General features: G+C 43.4%; 1 protein-coding gene across 1 annotated transcript in view; it reads right to left on the reverse strand.

Annotated features, from left to right (window-relative positions):
- Positions 1-11,000: 11,000 nt before the first annotated feature.
- The window catches only part of ATP13A4 (ATPase 13A4), a gene marked incomplete at its 5' end in the record, with an annotated part of 73,606 nt that continues 66,098 nt past the window's right edge, over positions 11,001-18,508 (reverse strand). The window contains one exon of the mRNA XM_049623200.1: positions 11,001-14,552. Within this exon, the coding sequence (XP_049479157.1) occupies positions 14,340-14,552 (213 nt within the window). The remainder of the gene's footprint in view (positions 14,553-18,508) is intronic.

An 18,508-nucleotide genomic window follows, 5' to 3' on the forward strand; every position in this document is an offset into this window, starting at 1 on the left:
ATGGATATGTTGGGGTGACAATGAGAATCTAAGGAAGGGGAGTTGGGTTCATGATGGAGAATGTAGCAATCATTTTGGAATCAGGAAAACTTGAACTCTAGTACCTGCTCTACTGATGAGCTTGAGCAGATCACTTAAAATCTGAATTTTAGGTTTCTAATATATAAAGTGTCAAAAATAATTAAATAGTTGATATGACGATCTAAGATATTTGTAAAAAATCAACAATAGCACCTGTCACACTCAATAAAAGATAATCATCGTCACCATTATTGTAACTCTAATGAAGAAAAAAGAAGTTTCTAATAATCTGATTCCTTTCACTTTCTTTTTTTAGTTTGTAAAAAGTTTTCAGATAAGCATATAATGCAGGAGGAGCTAGAAAGGCTGATTATTGGGGATATCATCTAAATTTCCACAATTGTATAATTACCACTGAACTTGATATTTTTATCAAAAAATAGGTGCACTGGGATCCACTCAAAGTTTAAGTTGTTCATAAGAAAGAATTTTATCTTTTTTTTTTTCTTTTTATTGCATCTAATCCACTGAGCAAAATCCTTGCCACTTTGGCTATGGAAGAAAACTTACCAGGAGTGAAGACTGCAGAGGATGACACTTGACTCTCTCTTCTGCCTAAGAGAGTCATTGGTTGCCTTCAAGGGAAACAGTGCTGCCTTGAAGTTTAGGACAATCCAACGTGCTCTCTGGCCCAGGAGGAAGTGGTTGATGGAAACAAACAATTACAGCTTTGCATGCCAGAGAGGCTGCTGAAGTGCCCACACTAAAGAGAAATATGTGATCACAAATGTGGCATTTTAAGTGTTACCAATCTGAGGTAGAGCTCAGATTTGGAGAAAGTTGTCCTGGGTTTTAGTAAAACGTAATCAAAGACTTGAGGAGCAGCTGTCACTTACTTCTTACCCATCCACTATTCACTCATATTTCTGCTAAAAGAATAGCTCCTTTGTCTGGGCAGTCTGACTTCAGCTGAAAGCACCAGGAAGAGTCACGATTTACCTAAGAGTGGGCATGTGACCCAGTTCTCAACAGTAACGTGCAAAAGAAAGACAACTAGGGACAGAGGTCTTCTGGAAAAGATGAACCTATTGATGAAAAAGAGAAAATAGCTTATTTTCTATCTTTTACTCCCTTCCTTTGAAAGCGATAGGTGAGGATGTGATGCTTGGAGTATGGCAGCCATCTTTCGATCATAAGGAGAATGAAAATCACCATGCTAATGATGGCAGAGCAAAGAACAGAAGAGCTTAGATCCTTATGATACCACTGAGCCATGGCACTAAGCCTGGGACTACTCGCTCCAGACACCTTGTTCCAAACTTAATGAGACGTTCTTAATAAAGCTGCTGCCGTTTGTGGTTTCTGCTACTTACAGCCCAAAGACACAAAAATGTAACACCCATCACAACTCTGTTCAACACCTACTCAGTAATTACATGTTAAACAACAGATACTCCAGACATTCGTGCTAGGCCTTTGGGATTTAGTGGCAAAAAGGAAAGTCACTATCCTGAGGGAGTTTACGGTTGCTTGGGAGAAACAGACAAGTGAGCATCTGCCTAAGTAGAAAGGATCTAGAACTCAGAGTGAATGGGATAACAGCTTCCTGAAGGAAGTGGCATCTGTGCCGACATCGCAAAGATGAGTGGAAGTTAACCAGGTGGAAGGAATGGGGGATAGAGCTGGGTGGTGAGCACATGTTAGGCCAGAGACAGAAGGACAGAATGTGGGAAAAGATTCAAGAGAGGTGAGAAATATAGCCTGTGTGGGGTATCAAGAGAAATCAATGACTTAAGAAGAGAGGCAGAGAAGGGATGCACAGAACAATGACGATGGAGATGTAAACAGGGGTGCACCTGGCCTTGAAGAGCTTATAAATCAAGTCAAACTGGTTGGTCCATTCTTTGAGTGGATTGCATGTGTGCCCGTGCATGTGTATGTGTATGTGTGTGGGTTCATTTGTTTTGTTTTGTTTTGTTTTTGCTTAGTATGTGGCTAAAGAGTTCTCCTTACTAGCTAGACCTGAGACCTTTCTACTAATGAACATTCTTTCCATTCAACATAAAGTCTTTGTTTTTCATGTTTACTTGCTTATTTTGAGAGAGAGAGAGAGAGAGGAAGAGAGTGCAGGGAGAGGTGGAGGGAGAGAGAGAGAGAGAGAGAGAGAAAATCCCAAGCAAACTCTGCACTGTCAGTGCAGAGCCCATTGTGGGGCTCGAACTCATGAATGGTGAGATCATGACCTGAGCCAAAACCCAGTATTGGATGCTTAACCGACTGAGCCACCCAGGCACCCCCAACATAAAGTCTTCTAATAATTACAACTGTTCACAAATGGCCCACAGTTCATGAGCTTCCGAGCCCTAGCGGTGTGCATGCTGACATTTGGCCTGCTCATCATACAGATAATTGAGTCACCAGGTCAAAGTTTGTATTAGATACTCTTGAGGTTTTGTAAGTACTGAGCTGTTGCTTCAGCCACCAGAGGACATGCTCTGCAGAGAAAATAATCACATCTGCCTTAAACCCTAACTCCCAGAGGATCTGCAACTGATAAAGGTCAAAGGATCCACTGTCAGATGTCCATAAGCCAGATAAAGCCAGTCACACTCCTGTGGCTTAGCCAGCCCCTTGCAGGCCCACGTGTGGAAGAGTCGCCAGTTACGTTTATGTGTGTAGCAGGGAAGTGGGGCAAGGGTGAAAGGATCTCTGGTGCGAGAAGCCACATCAGCATTAGTAGGAATGACTTCCTCCAGGCTGCACAGCCATAGTGCTCAGGAGGTGATAACTTACGTTGGGACATTGGGACGTTAGGACTCTCGGATCCTTTCTATCTGAAGGCAGCAGATTCTTGATCCCCTGTGGCTGGAAGCAAAACACAGTTCATCCCGTGAACCCCGAAGGCAATCTCCTTACTAATGACAAGAAGTTGTCACCACCATATGCCATAAGGTAAGGCTTCCAGAGACAGGAGGGGAGGGAGGAGCAGGATGAGGAAATGCAAAAGGAAAGGGAGGGAAAGGCTCACCTCACACACAGTCCTGAAGAAATGATTCCCCTCAGAGGCCTAGTCTTAGACCTTACAAGGACTTACTGTTCAGAGTAAAGCCAGAGGAAGTATAGAACTAAGAGAGTATCATTTCCTCCCACAGTCCCTGACTCAGAACGCAATTTGGTTAACTGTTCAACTCTTGGTTTTGGCTCAGGTCATGGTCTCTTGGTTCATGAGTTCAATCCCTACATCAGGCTCTGTGCTGACAGCCTGCAGACTGGGATTCTCTTTTTTTTCCCTCTCTCTCTGCCCCTTCCCACTCATTCTCTTCTTCTCTCTCTCTCTCTCAAAATAAATAACCTTAAAAAAACCCACAAAACTTAAATTTTAAAGATATTATTCAAAGTCAGCAATATATTTCAAGTATCAACTAAAATTTGCACTTACTATACAAAAATATTTCAGCTCACAACATGTACCTTGCTTTATTCTTTTTGAAGAGCCTTGGAAGAAAAAAACTAGATAACCAAGTTGAAGCCAGTGGATGGAAATCTGATCGAGCTAAGGAATTAGATTTTATGTGGTTGGCAAAAAAGCATCCCTTAGAGGTGTACAATGACTCACCGACCTGTTCAGCTCCATTCCATTCTGCCCACACAGGTGAAAAGCTGCCGTATGCAATGCACTGTTCTAGGCCCTAAAATGAGAATCTAGAGCTGAATGAGCCTCAAACCCTGCCCTTGAGCTCAGACTACTGGAGTCATGTTCCAGAATCTAAATCTGTATTTTCTGCTTTCCTCCAGCTGCTCTTGTGACCCATGTCACAAAAGGGCTTTGACAAGCTCATCTTTCATCCACAAGCTCAGTTCCAACTAGTCATTGATATGTTAACCATTCACTGCTCAGCTAGATCCTTTGAGGTGTCTTCCTCCTGTAGAAACTGGATGATTCAGAATCTGTTGCCAGAAGTTATGTTTGAAAGTCACTGATTGTTAGAATATCTGAACTTATAGTAGAAAACAAGGCAGCTCAAGGATTTCTGATTAGAGAATGTGAAGCAAGGGGGAAAAGGTATTCCACCTCCCCCACTTACAACTGACTCCTGATTCATGAGGTTCTCATTTCTGCTCTTGTTCCAGGCCTGGCTGCCCATTCAGCTGCCCTCTGTAGGGGACAGAGACACAAGTTAGGTAGCTGGGCCAGCTCTTCCATGGCCCTCATGGGGGTCAAGTATGAGAGCCTGCATCAAACCTTAGGATCTTCTTGGTTTTGATTATAAAATTAGTTGGGGCGCCTAGGTGGCTCAGTCGGTTGAGCGTGCGACTTTGGCTCAGGTCATGATCTCACACTCTGTGAGTTCGAGCCCCACGTCAGGCTCTGTGCTGACAGCTCGGAGCCTGGAGCCTGCTTCGAATTCTCTGTCTCCCTCTCTCTCTTCCCCTCCCCCCACTCATGCTCTGTCTCTCTCTCTCTCTGTCAATAATAAATAAACATTAAAAAGAGTTTAAAAAATTAGCTTCAGATGCATTGCAGATACCGTAATTTGGTGTGGAGGATTGAAAGTTATTCTTTCTCATGCACTTGCTTATGCTGTGATTTTAAAAGTATTGTATCTTCAGTAATTGAATAAGTATTAATTGACTTAATCTGTTATGGAGTCGATTATATTTTCCTAATGGTTTATACGTCCAGGTTTGGTAGCCCTCGTGGCCCGTGGGTTCACCAACTTTGCTCTGGGGTCCATTCCCATAGCATTTTATACATAAGTCAGTAACAAAACTCTTACCACATTCAAGGGAAAGGACCGTTCTTCAAATCCCAGCATTAAGTTCAGGGAGTGGCAGATATGGTAGGTGCTCAATAAATAATGTGTAAATGAATAAATCACTCTGTCCCTGCCTAGAGAATCTGCTTTACAATATTCCATGTTTCAGATTGGGCAGATGTGTACAGAGTTTTTCCTTTAGGATGGTCATTGGCAGAGTGGAAAACAGAACTAGAGCAGATACTATCTGTGGTCTGGTTAAATCCCTGTGGATGCCTTTGAAGCCTCAACAGGTGTTTGCATGTTCTTCTAATGACCTGCATTGGCCATTCTCTGCAGAGGATTGCCTTTGAGCCCTTTTGCCTGTCCCAGCAAAGACCCCAAAGTGCCTGGAATTTACTCCCCACCCCCACTCTCCCCAAGCAGTCCTGAGCCAATGATGAAGGCTGAGTCTGAGCCTTTTCTCCCTCGCCAAGAGTTAGGACACTGAGGTGAAGTTTGCACTCCCAAGCTCCCTGGCAGCATCAGGTTGAGGTTAACACTTTGCCAAAAATCACATTCTTACTTGTCTCTTCTTCCACTACTTTACCAGTTTCTCCTGGAACAGTTCCTTAATAAAATATTTGCACATAAATCCCTGTCCCGGTGTCTGTTTCTGGGAACCCAACTTCAGGAAAGAACTAAGGCTTCCTGGTATTTGTATCCCCTGAATCTACGTAGGTACCATCAACCCATTTCTATTGGGGGGAAGGAAACCACCGGCTATATAAGCAGATTTCACCTTCTCATGCCCTCACCTGGCTTTTACCCAGCAACCTCACCTCAAGGCCTCCAATTTCTTCTCTCCCTGCTGTAAAATTTTCCATAAAACGCCTGAGTTTAGTTTTACCATTTTTTCTGCCTAAGGTTTTAAAAACTTTCCAAGAGAAGTCGTAACTTATTTTATGCTGCTGGAAATGGATTGACTATTGTCAAGGACCTTAAACTTGCCAAAACTTATGCCACATTGCCCAGGGTACTCTGTGTATTTAGTAGCTGCATAAGAACAGAATGTCTGTGTAATTTGATATTTGGGAGGGCTTTCCTGATGACTGGTCACAAGAACAAATCTACACCGACTGCCAGTTGCATGGCTTGTCAGCTGAGCACAGTAAATGCCAGTGAGAATGATTGTCGAGTGTTAACTGTATTTGTCAGGTAAGTCACCAACTGGAATCTGACTAGTGGCCAAAAATGCCCCGGTGCTGTCAGATCACTACCATGGTGAACACTAAACCCCCACTCCTGCCTCCCTCATTGCTACTGACAATGCTGATGACCACTGAGACCAGTGATGGATGCTGAACAGAAGGGCAATAGCATTTCTGAAATTGATGTTGTCTCCGCTCAAAGATCAGGGTTTCGATTATATTTGTCAATCCAGGAGGTTTCCCTGGGAAGAAAACAGCCTGGATGAGGCCAGACGATTACAAACATAGGGAATGGGGGAGCCTGGGTAGCTCAGTCGATAAAGCATCCCACTTCAGCTCAGGTCATGATCTCCCAGTTTGTGGATTCAAGCCCTGAGCCAGGCTCTGTGCTGACAGCTTGGAGCCTGGAGCCTGCTTCAGATTCTGTGTCTCCCTCTCTCTCTGTCCCTCCCCCACTCCTGCTCTCTCTTTTTCTCTCTCTCTCTCTCAAAGATAAACAAACATTAAAAAATGAAAAAAATCAAGGGCACCTGGGTGGCTCAGTCGGCTGAATGTCCGATTTCTGCTCAGGTCATGATCTCGCAGTCTGTGAGTTCGAGCCCCACGTCGGACTCTGTGCTGACAGCTCAGAGCCTGGAGCCTGCTTCGGAGTCTGTGTCTCCCTCTCTCTCTGCCCCTCCCCCACTCATGCTGTGTGTGTGTGTGTGTGTGTGTGTCTCTCTGTCAAAAATAAATAAACATTAAAAAAATTAAAAAAAGAAAAGAACAGAGGACTTAGAGTTTTAACAAAGAGCAGGGATAACTGGACTCATCTCAAGGGAGAGAAGTCTGTCAGTGGGGTTTCTTCCCACCAGAGTCTTTTATAACATGGAGTAGAGAATGCAGGGTGATAAACACAGTATTTCCAAAGGAATTACACCAAAAAAAAAAAAAGTTCTCTCCCCACTGCTGGGTTGGCAGGAAAAAATTGTAGATGTATCTCTATGGGGACAAGGGCAAGATAGCACATTTAGGGACAATCTAAGTTATTCTTTTAGGATCACAGTTCCAACACCTGATTCATCATCAGAATCACCTGGAGAGCTTGCTAAAGATACAACTCCTCTGGACTCATCTCAGAGATTCCGACTGAGTATGCGTGAGGTTGGGCCCAGGACTTTATTCCTAATTAGCAACTTGGGGATTTTCACGACGGCTCGAGTTTGGGGACCAGGTTCCACAGGAAGCCTATAAATTGCTGTGAATTATTTCCTGGATAGAGTGAGCTAACACATTATGGGACGGCCAAGAGGCCAACTAAACACTACCTATAAATATGCCCCAACTTGGACTTCCTTGCGCAGGTCTTTGCATCTCATTTCAAGATCCAATAGACTTGAAGGACCAACTGTAAAAAGCCTTCACCATAGTCATATGCTAGGATGACAAGGACACAAAACGAGGTCTAAAAATAAAGTTGACTCTTTTGAATTGCAAGTTACTGATTCTATAAACCAAGGCTGGAAGTAGGTCATTCTCTACCTCATTTTACATAACAATCAGGGGCACCTGGGTAGCTCAGCTTCTTAGGTCAAGCACCTTTAGTTCAGATCATGATCTCATGGGATCCAGCCCTGGAGTTGGCTCTGTACTGACAGTGTGGACCTGGCTTGGGATTCTCTCTCTCCCTCTCTCTTTCTGCCCCTCCCCTGCTCATGTTCTCTCTCTCCCTCTCAAAAATAAATAGACACCTAAAAAATAACAACAAATAAATAAATAAATAAGAATCAGCAGACTACATAAAAAAGAATAATTTTAAATAATTAGTCAATTATGGATAATTACGTTTTAATTAAACTAGAATTACACTCAAGTCCTAGAATTGTGTGTTCGTTAGTTCGTTCCTTCTTCATTTATGCATATTCTCTTATCCTCCTTTACTGATTCACACAACACATTGAAGAGCTATACTATGTGCCAGGCCAAGACTTAAGGACCCTCCTTAAAGTTTTAGAGATGAAGGAAAAGAAACTATTGCCACATTTAATTTTCTTTGACATCTGCAGTTATGAAGAAGGGCGTAAATAATATTCACGTGCCAATAGTCAAGATGTAGACACAGTGACTAATTTGCTCAAGTCGCAAATCAGGAAAGTCTGGATTAGAGTTCAGAAGGGTGTGATGCCTAAGCTCGTACTCTTAACTGACATATGCCATTGCCCAAAAGGAAACTTGAGGTTGGTTTTCTCTATCCGAGTACTGTGTGGTTACTGGTAATGGGGTCAGACATGGGGCTCTGAATAAGAGCCAATGACTTCAGCTGGCAAGACTGCTGTGTCAACAAAGCCAGCTCTGCCCTCACCCCAGCCCCAGGTGCACGCCCAGACTCCTGCTGACTGGAGCCACCCCACTCTTCTCTGGGACACTTGTGAACTTTCCCCACTGTGCTAGGCAGAGCTGTGGGTGGATACACAAAGATTTGGCCTTTCCCAACTACCACTCTTGGCATCCAGACCAAATCAGTTTCTGGGATCCATTTAGGGAGGATCCAGACCTACAAAATTAGCCTCAAATCAAACCGGTTTCCAATTAGTCATGGATGGTGGCTTGATTCTTAAGACTATCAAGTTCACCAAATTCTCAAGGCTAGCCTCGGGTTAGGTGAGGACAGAATTGGCTCAGCTTTCAGACCACAGGATCCAGCCAGTTGTGCAGTCACCTCCTCTTGTGCTTTGTTCTGTCTGTATGCAGGCCAGGGACAGAGTGGCTTTAGGGCTCTGTGGAGCTTTCTCAGAGTATCCCTCCTACATGTTCCTGTATGGACTTCCACTAAATAGGCATTCACCTAGGGGGGAGGAATCTTTCCTATCTTTATAAGTTATGTTTTCTGCTTAACATAAACCTGGAACAACCTGGATCCCAGATGGCCTACCACTCTGAAGTCCCTCCTGAGTCACTGAGAATTTCCACAGAAGCCCTCTGCAAGTGATGCTGCTTGTAGGGCTCCTACTCACAGCATGCTCTCCCCTCCTGCCACCGGGCTTGGCTCTAGGTACCACAGGTCACCACTCTGAGATGATCTCTGCTCCTGCCCGAGGCTTCTGTGGGCCTTGTCTGACCCTGAGATTGGTTGCCAGGGTCCCCAGACTTCTGGGACCGCATGGCCACTCTGTGTCACTTGTCCATTCTCCATCCCCTTCAGGCACTTTTTATCTCCTTTAGCCATTTGGAGACATGTTCAGACTGTCCATGTTACTTGTTACCTATGTGTGCATGATACGATCACCATTAGCAACATGCATCTGTGCTCCCACAGCCACGACACTGTCAGGATTCTCTCCACCCGCCTTTTATTGCACTGTGACACACAGAACACAGGACGGTTTAGGTCTTCCTCTCTTTCTGTCTCTCCCTCACTGCCCTCCCTCTCTCTCCATCACAGCTTCCCAAGTCCTTGCAAAAGTTCTGAAAATTAGGGTGAAACCAGAGAACAGAGAGAATACACACCCAGTCGTACTCAAACTTCCCTTGTCCTCCAAAACCTTGTCCCTTGGTTTTTAAACAAAGTGCCCTGCCCCAGTTTTCCCTCCCCTTGGGTTGAGCATATCCCCGAGAGAGCTTTTGTCCCTGCACACACATTCACTCCTTGGGTCCCCTACACATTGAGAATGTCTTTGCAACACATGCCTAACCCATCTAACTCCACAGCATACCTCCGCACTCTGCCATGTAAATGGGCAGCTGGACTGATGAAGCTTCCATGTTGGAATCACTATACTTTGCACTTTGTGTTTTTATTCATAGTCTTATTGTTTTAGTTCAGCTTCTTTGTACTGCATGGAAAGCAGATGTTCACAGACAAAGGAGGAAAAATAAATCAACAAAATATCCTAGTGATTATATTTTTTATTCAATCATGTCACAGCTGCTTGCCGAGCCCCAACCACTGCCCTGTGCTGGGTGCCGAGTGGGCAGATGAGAAGTATCAGGCTTGGTCCCTACCCTCAGAGAATGTGCACTCTAGTTAAAGTGGAGTTGGGTGGGAGTTGGAGGAATTCAAAATGGCACAGGACCATAATGCATGATCAAAAGAGGTGCCTGCCACACAAAGGAGACATTTGAGGAGTGCGAGCAGTGTGTAGACAGAAGAGATCTCCCTTCTGGCTTGCAGACCAGGTGGCATTCTAACTGGGTCTTGAGAATGAGTGGGATTTGGGCATGTGGGGATGAGAGTAAGAATTATCGATGCCCCCAAAAAGAAAGCAGCATGAGCAAAGGTATTGAGTTGGGAAAGTCCCTGTATGCCTGGAGTGAGTGAATTACCGAGTGCTGGCAATAATGAGCTACCAATTGGCATGAGGGAGGTTAGCCTAAAGCCAAGACAGAGTCCATATGACTCGAAAATGCTGGACAAAGTGGAGGCCGAGCAAAATTCAAGCAAAGATATAGGTTTCTGCTTCTGGAGACCGAAATCACAAACCAGAGCTATATCTGCTCCCACAAAATAGGCTGTAGGGCTCTGGTTATTGGATTTTACTCCTCAGCGATGGGAGTTGACCTTTCTGTGACTGATGATCAAATTCAAGAGAACTATGAGAACTAAAATCTCTTTCTGGAAGCAATTACACTTGTCACGGCAGTCCACTGGATGGTTACCTTGCCTTGATTGCCTTCTTATTCTTCAATGCTACAAACATTTCATCCAGGAGAAACATGGGAGAGTGACAGAGCAGAGAACTCATTGGCAGAAGTCCTGCGTCTGAACACGGCTCCAGCTCCTACATGCCCTTGTACAAGTTACTGAGACTTTTGGAGGGTCTGGTACCTCATCAAAAGAAGGAGGATAGTAATTCTTGCCCTGCCTTCCTCTTTAGATTGTCATGAGGCTTAAACAAGAGAATGAGTGCAAAAGTTTTTGTAGACGGTAGTGCCCTGTTACCAAGTGGGGAATAATGGTGTCTACAGCATTAGGAAATGTCTAAAACTTTGTAAAGATGTGATTTTGATTCCACATTCCTGGAGTATTAGCCACAGTGAAATACCCCACTGCAGAAAGGGAAAAAGGTTGATTTTATAACACCAGAATTACAGATTATGCTTGCCTCTTTTGCACAGAATGACTTATTACAGCATAAACTAAATACAGGACTCTGAATAAATACTTGCTTTTCTAGTCATTGCATCTGCAAGTGTGCACACGCACCCTTCTATGAGCTCAGAGGGTGCAGATGGCACAGACATATTTCCATTTGCAGATCATTACATGTTTCGTGAGAAGAACCCAGAGCCAGAGTTCCTCTCTGTGGGTCAGAGCTGCGTACCTTGGAGCGAACATACAAGGGACCTTTTAAATGATGTGCATCAGATGACTGTGTTCTTTTCTCCTCCAAGTCCTGGTCAGACAAGCGTATCAGGCGCAGGTACTCTGACCTCAGGTTTGGCACATTCTCCCACATTTTCTTTACTGATTTTTTTCAAGCAGCTCTTTCTATGAAAACACACACATCAGAAGTATGTCCCAGCTGTCAGTTTGGTGGTCAGGACCCATCAGTGGGTACCTGTTTTCTAGAATCTTATCCCCAACCAAAGCCACCTTCCAAGGTACAGAGCAGTCAAGCCCATTTGACTGTGGGACCTCACAGGGCTATAAATCTGTCCTCCCCAGCTCGTCTCCCCACAATAGGCAGCCTGATATTCTATGTGGGCAGTGAAAGTAAATGGTTCACATCACAGCATAAGATTGAGACATGTGCATATCAAGTCTGAAAAGGATCTGGTAGGTAATTGAATTCCATCGGATAGTTGACTTCCACCTCTAATTGGTCTCTGAATATCCATCCCCTTGTACTGCCAATGTCATGGGGCACACACCTCATGGGTCACCAGCTTCCACTGCTTTTTGAGCTGTTGGGGCAGTGGTCTTCGTGTCAGCCTGAAGCCATTCCCACTGTGCCCTTTACACACTGAGCGTGCCACCAGGCACAGGTGGGAGCCTTCTCTCCCACAGGAACCCTTCAAGTATTTGAAAACAACTCTCACATCCCTTGACAATACCCCCAACCCCATTTTTTCAAGTAAAGCATTTTCTCACTACCTCTCAGTTACAGTTAACTTCAAGTACAGTCTTCAGAATAAGTCTCTTTTGACAAAGATTTTAGGGTTGTTTGGCTGGTGAAGAAATGGAGTCTTCCCTCTCTGTTTTCCTGCCGGTCTTGTTGAATCACTGAGGATGGAACTTAGGACCAAGGTAAGAGCAACTCAGAGTCTCAGAAAGACAGACAGACACTCATGGGTTTTAGTTTTGTTTTGTTTTTAACCTGCCTCTAGCCCAAGCTTGGCAGGATGCCTGGCATTCATTTGAACATTAGGCCCTGGTATTAGCAAAAGGTTGCTTCCTTCCACCTGGCGAATAAGAAACCTATTCTTTGTTTTACTGTGAGATCACCCCAAACACCCAGCCCTGCTGGAGCTTTGTAATTAGGAGGTATTTGGAAACAACAGAAGGTTTGCTCAGGAGATCTGTGTCTGAGGCCTGGGTCTGCTCTCCTTACTCTGAATCTCAGTTTCCTCACGTGTAAAAGTGGATGATAAGCCCTTCCTTGCCTGAGTCTGAGTGAATCGTGCAATGCAAATGAGACAAGAGAGGTGACAGCACCTGGTAAGGGGATCTTCTAGGTGGGAATGCCCTTGCCCAGGACTAGGTTATAGACCATCTCCAGCTTGCCCTGTTGAAAAATGAGAAAACTACGAGTTTTAGAAAAAGACATTCGAGCTACCATATCTCTGCTGTGGCTAACTTTGTAAAAGGAAACATTTCTTTCTGTACCAAGGAAGACAATGATTCTGCAGCCTATTTACATGATTCTTCACACCCTATTTTAAAACCAGAAGCAACAAGATACTTTCATGGCTGAGAAACACTGTGTTTCCAGAATTATCTGCAGCCATAGAGCCTCCAGCCATGCTCCGGAATTCAGCCAGGGAAGGGAATGCTTGCAGATGCTATTGATAAGGAGAAAAGCCAGCTTGGGACACACCCCCTGTCCAGAACCTTCACCTAGGATTTGAGGTTTGTAATGAAAATTTTGCTTTTTCTTTAAAATACTATCTGTGGATGTTTTCCTAAAACTTATAGTTGTCTGCTGAGCTAACAGAAATCTGGATGTTTTCTATGCTAAATGAATCCGAGATAACAAAATTGTAATAGTGATAAAATAAGGGCAATTTCTGTTTCCTGAAAATTGAAGCCTTTTCAAACTTAAGAAATGTGTAGATTGCATAAGCACTTACATCAATTGATAACATATAATGTTGTGGTACAAGACTAATTTTTCTCAAAAATAATTTCCATTTTGTACTCAGCCCCACAAATTATGTAGTTGGTCCAGCTCGGGTTCCTGGGAGAGAAACTAAAGTAGCATGTATCAAAGAGCATCAAAAATTAAGAATTTCGAGATGGCAGCAGCAAAGCATTAAACCAAATGTGGGGCCCTTCTAAGCATGGAGCCCCAGGTGACTGCACAGGTCATGTGCCCATGAAACCAGCCCTAAACACAGGAGACTGTACTTCCCAGCTCCTTTGCCAAACCCTTGATTAATGAGATGTGAGTAGTGGAAGAGAGGCGTTCCACTTTTTGGGTGAGGCAGTGAAAAGCCTTTGTGCCTTCTCCAGTCTCTTCCTTTCCCATCATAGTGAACGTGGAGTACTTGTTTTCAGCCGGTGGAGCCAACAGATTGAAGCAGTCACCACTGAGGAGAGCTAGTCTACAGAGTCACCTGGACCACGAAAGAAGCTCTTGTGTGTTAAGCCACTGAGACAAGGGACTTGTTTGTTACTGAAGCATGAGCTTAGCCCATCCTTCCAAATATGTAGGGGAAGGTCAGAAGCAGAAGAAAATGTCTCAACTCTGAAAGTACTATGCAGGAAAGGAAACCAGACAGTGAAGACTGGTATAATGGCTCTCATGCACTTGTTTTTCCATCAATAAAATAAGAATTCAAAGGTGATCCTTCACATGTTACAATTCTATGGCTACACATAGTGCTACTTTCAATTCATTTAAAAAATGTTACCTAAGAAAAGAGAGTATATATTCTCCTTGTCCTTTAGCCTCCCAGTCTCTGGGCTGATTGCCATCGTTAGCTCACTCTTGATTCACCAACACCATCAATACTTTCAGAATCAAGAGGAAGGCACTCTTCTGGGGGCAGTGTTCTGCTCTGTAGAAAGTATTTTATCAGGTAAACTTGAATTTGCGACCGTGATTGGATAGGTTTTTTTATTCCAAAAACTCCAGCTGATTTTGTAAGAGTCCCATTGTTTGAAAATTACTGAAACTGGTCCCTTTCGTCATTGTTTCTATGCTTTATCACCTTAGAGATCACTTTGGCTTCAGAGTTGTTCCTCATTGCTCTCAAACACCGGATTGCTGTAAGACACCCCGCTGCCACACTCTGGCATGTCAGAGTAGGACGTTTGGTTTAGCGGGGGCCAGCTGGGGTCATCTGCCAAGGCCCTCTGCCATATCCGATACTGGCTTTTTGATTGATAGCCAAAACACCTTTTGAATGTTGTCCACAGGGCTCGGTTTTCAATAATGGCCTCCTGCAAAATAAGAGAGTTATTCTTTACAACCAGAGGTTGGCTATGGTCCTCCATAGACCCTACAGAGAAGCTACCACATTAGCTGCTTAGATCCAGCTTGACAAAAACTTGAGGCCTGTACGAACAAATCCAATGTGGTTTCATGAGATAGGTCTCAGCCTCTCAAGCTTTTCCACTCAAGGAGCTCTTCTGGGAAAAGAGAGAGTTCCCAGTTTTAAGAATCTGGAAACATAGCTTGAAGTAGTCTGCCTCGAGGGTGAAATTCCTTTTGAATCTCATATATAAATTAAATTTAAAATCATTCAAATTCTGCAGTCCACTCCCTACCACACCCCATGGAATTACCCTATAGAAAGATGTGGCTTTGGTGTGCCCTGCCATATGACTTCATAGTCCCGAATACAGGTCAATAAATTGGAATGTGGGCCACAGTCTTACACCTGGACAGATCTGGATTCAAGTTCCAGCTCTGACATCTATTATGGACAAATCAGTTACCTTATCTGAGCTTCAGTGATTAGAAATAATAATTCCTTCTTTGTGTAACTCTCCTTACAATGTAGGGCAGGGCATGGTATAGATGCCTCCCTTTACCACCTTTATGAATTATTTACTTAACAAATAGCTATGGGGGCATCTGGGTGGCTTAGTCAGTTAAGCCTCCTACTTTGGCTCAGGTCATGATCTCGTGGTTTATGGGTTTGAGCTCTGTGCTGAGAGCTCGAAGCCTGGAGCTTGCTTCAGATTCTGTGTCTCTGTCTTTCTCTGCCCCTCCTCCCTCATGCTCTGTCTCCCTCTCCTTCAAAAATAAATAAACATCAAAAAAATTTTTTTAAATAAATAAATAAGACAATAAGCTATGTACTGTGGCCCTATTCACTGTGGCCTCTTTCATCTACAAGTATTTCACTACAATGCAGATTATAGAAGATATGTCTCTTTGGAAACATTTTGGACTGCCATTTTATTTCATGAGTTAGACTGAGCCTCAAACAGACCTCAAGTTATAACATAATACAGAGTGTATAAGAGGTTATTGTGTTATTTTTTCATTTTTATCGTAAGTCATAAAAGTTAACCATCTTAGAAGTTATCTTGAGAAAAACAAAAAAATATGAGAAGCCTGCTGTCCCACAGAATGAGAACTCATTTTGGTGTCTATCAGTGGTATCTTTGCTAGATTGGAAGAATCAATTCTATGGGATTCCACAAGGACCTTTGCCAGGGTAGTAGTTTTCCTAAATTCCACCCATCTTTGATATTGGAGTCCCATTGCCAATGGAAATAATAGAGAACAGCTAGTCTGAATCTTTCTGTCTCAAAAAATGGATCATGTGTTAGCAGGCTGTTAAAGACCCACCCAGCCATCTCAAGAGCATCTTGTAAACTTCAGGGCTCACCTAGCCAGACTTGTTATTCTACTTTTTCATTTTGTACTCAGCCCCACAAATTATTACTTTCCCACAGCAAGTTGTTTTTTTGTTTTTTGTTTCGTCCTTCTTAATTAAAAAGAGAACAGTAGTTCTCCATCGAGCTGGAATAGGGCAGGATCATAGGTATCCAATTACTGGTCTTTAAAGTCTAACTTACCTCTAGGATATCTTATCAGGTTTTAAACAAAAAAACAAACAAAATGAAACAAAACCAAACACACATACAGACACACACACAGAGACTTTAGTGCTATAAGACATGCCTTGAGTGTTATCACAATTCTAGAAGTATAATGGCCTGTCTCACCTTGCTGGTCTGGATTGGGAAACTGAAGGACCGAGAAGTAACCTGTTCTGTCACTCTACATTATAAATTAAATGTAGAACTAGAAACAAAAGGAAACCCTTGAAGAAATATGATTTGTAAAACAAAACAAAACAAAACAAAAAACATAAAACAAACAAACAAAAACTTCACCACACAAGCTCTTCAGATTGGCTACTAAAATAATTCACACACACATACATACATACATACACACACATATATACACAAACACATAAGTAATAAAAACGAGAAGGATTAAAACTATCCAGATTAGCTCCTATGCCTTTCAGTTGGAGGTTAGATCATGAGAAAGCAAGGTGAGGATAAGATCCCAATCAAGACTGCTCTAAAATTAGGGATAGTCTTAGTCCTCTCAGCAGACCAGGAAATATTTAGAACTGTGCAACAGGAGGCCAGCCATCCCCCATGCCTGTCCCTTGAAACCTCTCTGGACCATCTTTGTCACCAGCTGGCCACCAATCTTTAGTATCTCCTGTCAGATATACCTAGAGCTATGTGAGGAAAACATCTTGCTGCATCCGTGATAGCCTGCGGTCTTTACCTACTCTGCTCACCTCATAGGGCATGAAATCTTAGTGTCTGTAATTCTCCATTACAACTTCCTTCAACCACAGACTCAAATGGCTTTGGTTTGTTCCTGAATGCCTACTGACAGCAGAAGGTAACTTCGAATAAGTGAAGACTGCCATGCAGGAGCCTGGGGGTGAGAGCTAGGACCCCACAGCATCATTTCTCAGTGTGAAAGCTGCTGGGAACCCCCACTGAACATCTACGCCGGTCTCCATTTCTCAGTGGACTCGAGAAACAAAGGAGAAACTTAATCTTTCATGAGTGTCAAATTATCCTCTCCATCTGCTGGAGGCAAGCAGCGTCACTTCTTAACATTTAATAATTGAACAAAGCTTTACCCAGCTTCTATTAGAATAAAGCAGGGTTTTAGACACTGTAGATACTGAGATGAGTTCTTGTCAGTGCTGTTTACACAATCTACACACTTGCTGTAGACTGTGAGCAGCATCCCTCCATCATCAGGATTTGCCTCGAATTGCACCCTAGGTCATGGCACAGGGTCAACAAATGTTTGTGGAGTGAATGAACAAATGAAAGCCTGCATGACTGATAGATACAAACTAAGAAATGCTAAGTATCACAAGAGATAACATAATGATAATAGTTTATATTTATCAAACATTTTACTACATGCTTTTCTGTGTTCACCTTTCATGCTCACAGTAACCCTGGTACCCTTATTATCACGGCGTTTCAGATGAGAAAACGGAGACATAGAGAAGTGGAGTTGCAAGTGCTGCCCAGAGTCAGGCGGCAAGAAAGGATTCCAACCCAGGTGAACTACTTCCGGCTTATGCTTTCTTTTATCTGCAAACATGGTGACATTCGAATGGCTTCCTGCTAGAGGATTATGGGAGACTTTGTTGCTCGATTACCTATAGCACAATCCTCCCAACTTTTTCCTGCCCACCTAAGAGAAAAAAACTCACACACAATGTCAGCAAATCTGTCTAATGTTTGGCATAGATCCACTTTCCCAGAATCCTTTTCTCCTCAGGATGACAATGAGACACAGTTCTGACCAATGAGGCATAAGAGGAAGTCTGCAGGGTGGCTCTAGAAAATGACTTTGTTTCCTTATAAAGGGTTCATACTTAAGGGAAGAAAAGCTTGCTGGTGCCTCTCCTTCCATTTTTTTTTCCTGCATCAAAACACAGGTAATGCTCAGCTATGCGGAAGCTATCTGGACACCATAAGCAATACACGCAAATATGAAAGGCCCGTATCTAAAGATGGGGAGGCAGAAGAGAGAAAGATTGATGATCCCCAATGACACCACTGAGTTGCTGAACCAACTCTATGGCCACTTACCTCGAATCTTCCGGTTAAGTGAGACAATAAATATCTTGACTGTTTAAACCACTGTTACTTGACTCACCCATCCAGGCTTTGGGAAAGATTCATGAAGACGATACTACTACTGCTGTGCCATAGAGGATGGAATAGCATTCCCATAAGGAGATATTGGGGGAAGCTATACCAGGCAGAGGAAATAATGTGATCACTGACAAGGACAAGGTACGAACATAAGATTATCCTTTAAAGGGCAAGGTTCATCCTTCTGCAGCTGGGTATGAGGACACTCATGCGACCCTCTCTTATTA

This window comes from Panthera uncia, unplaced genomic scaffold (assembly GCF_023721935.1).
Source record: "Panthera uncia isolate 11264 unplaced genomic scaffold, Puncia_PCG_1.0 HiC_scaffold_1350, whole genome shotgun sequence".
Classification (NCBI taxonomy): domain Eukaryota; kingdom Metazoa; phylum Chordata; class Mammalia; order Carnivora; family Felidae; genus Panthera; species Panthera uncia.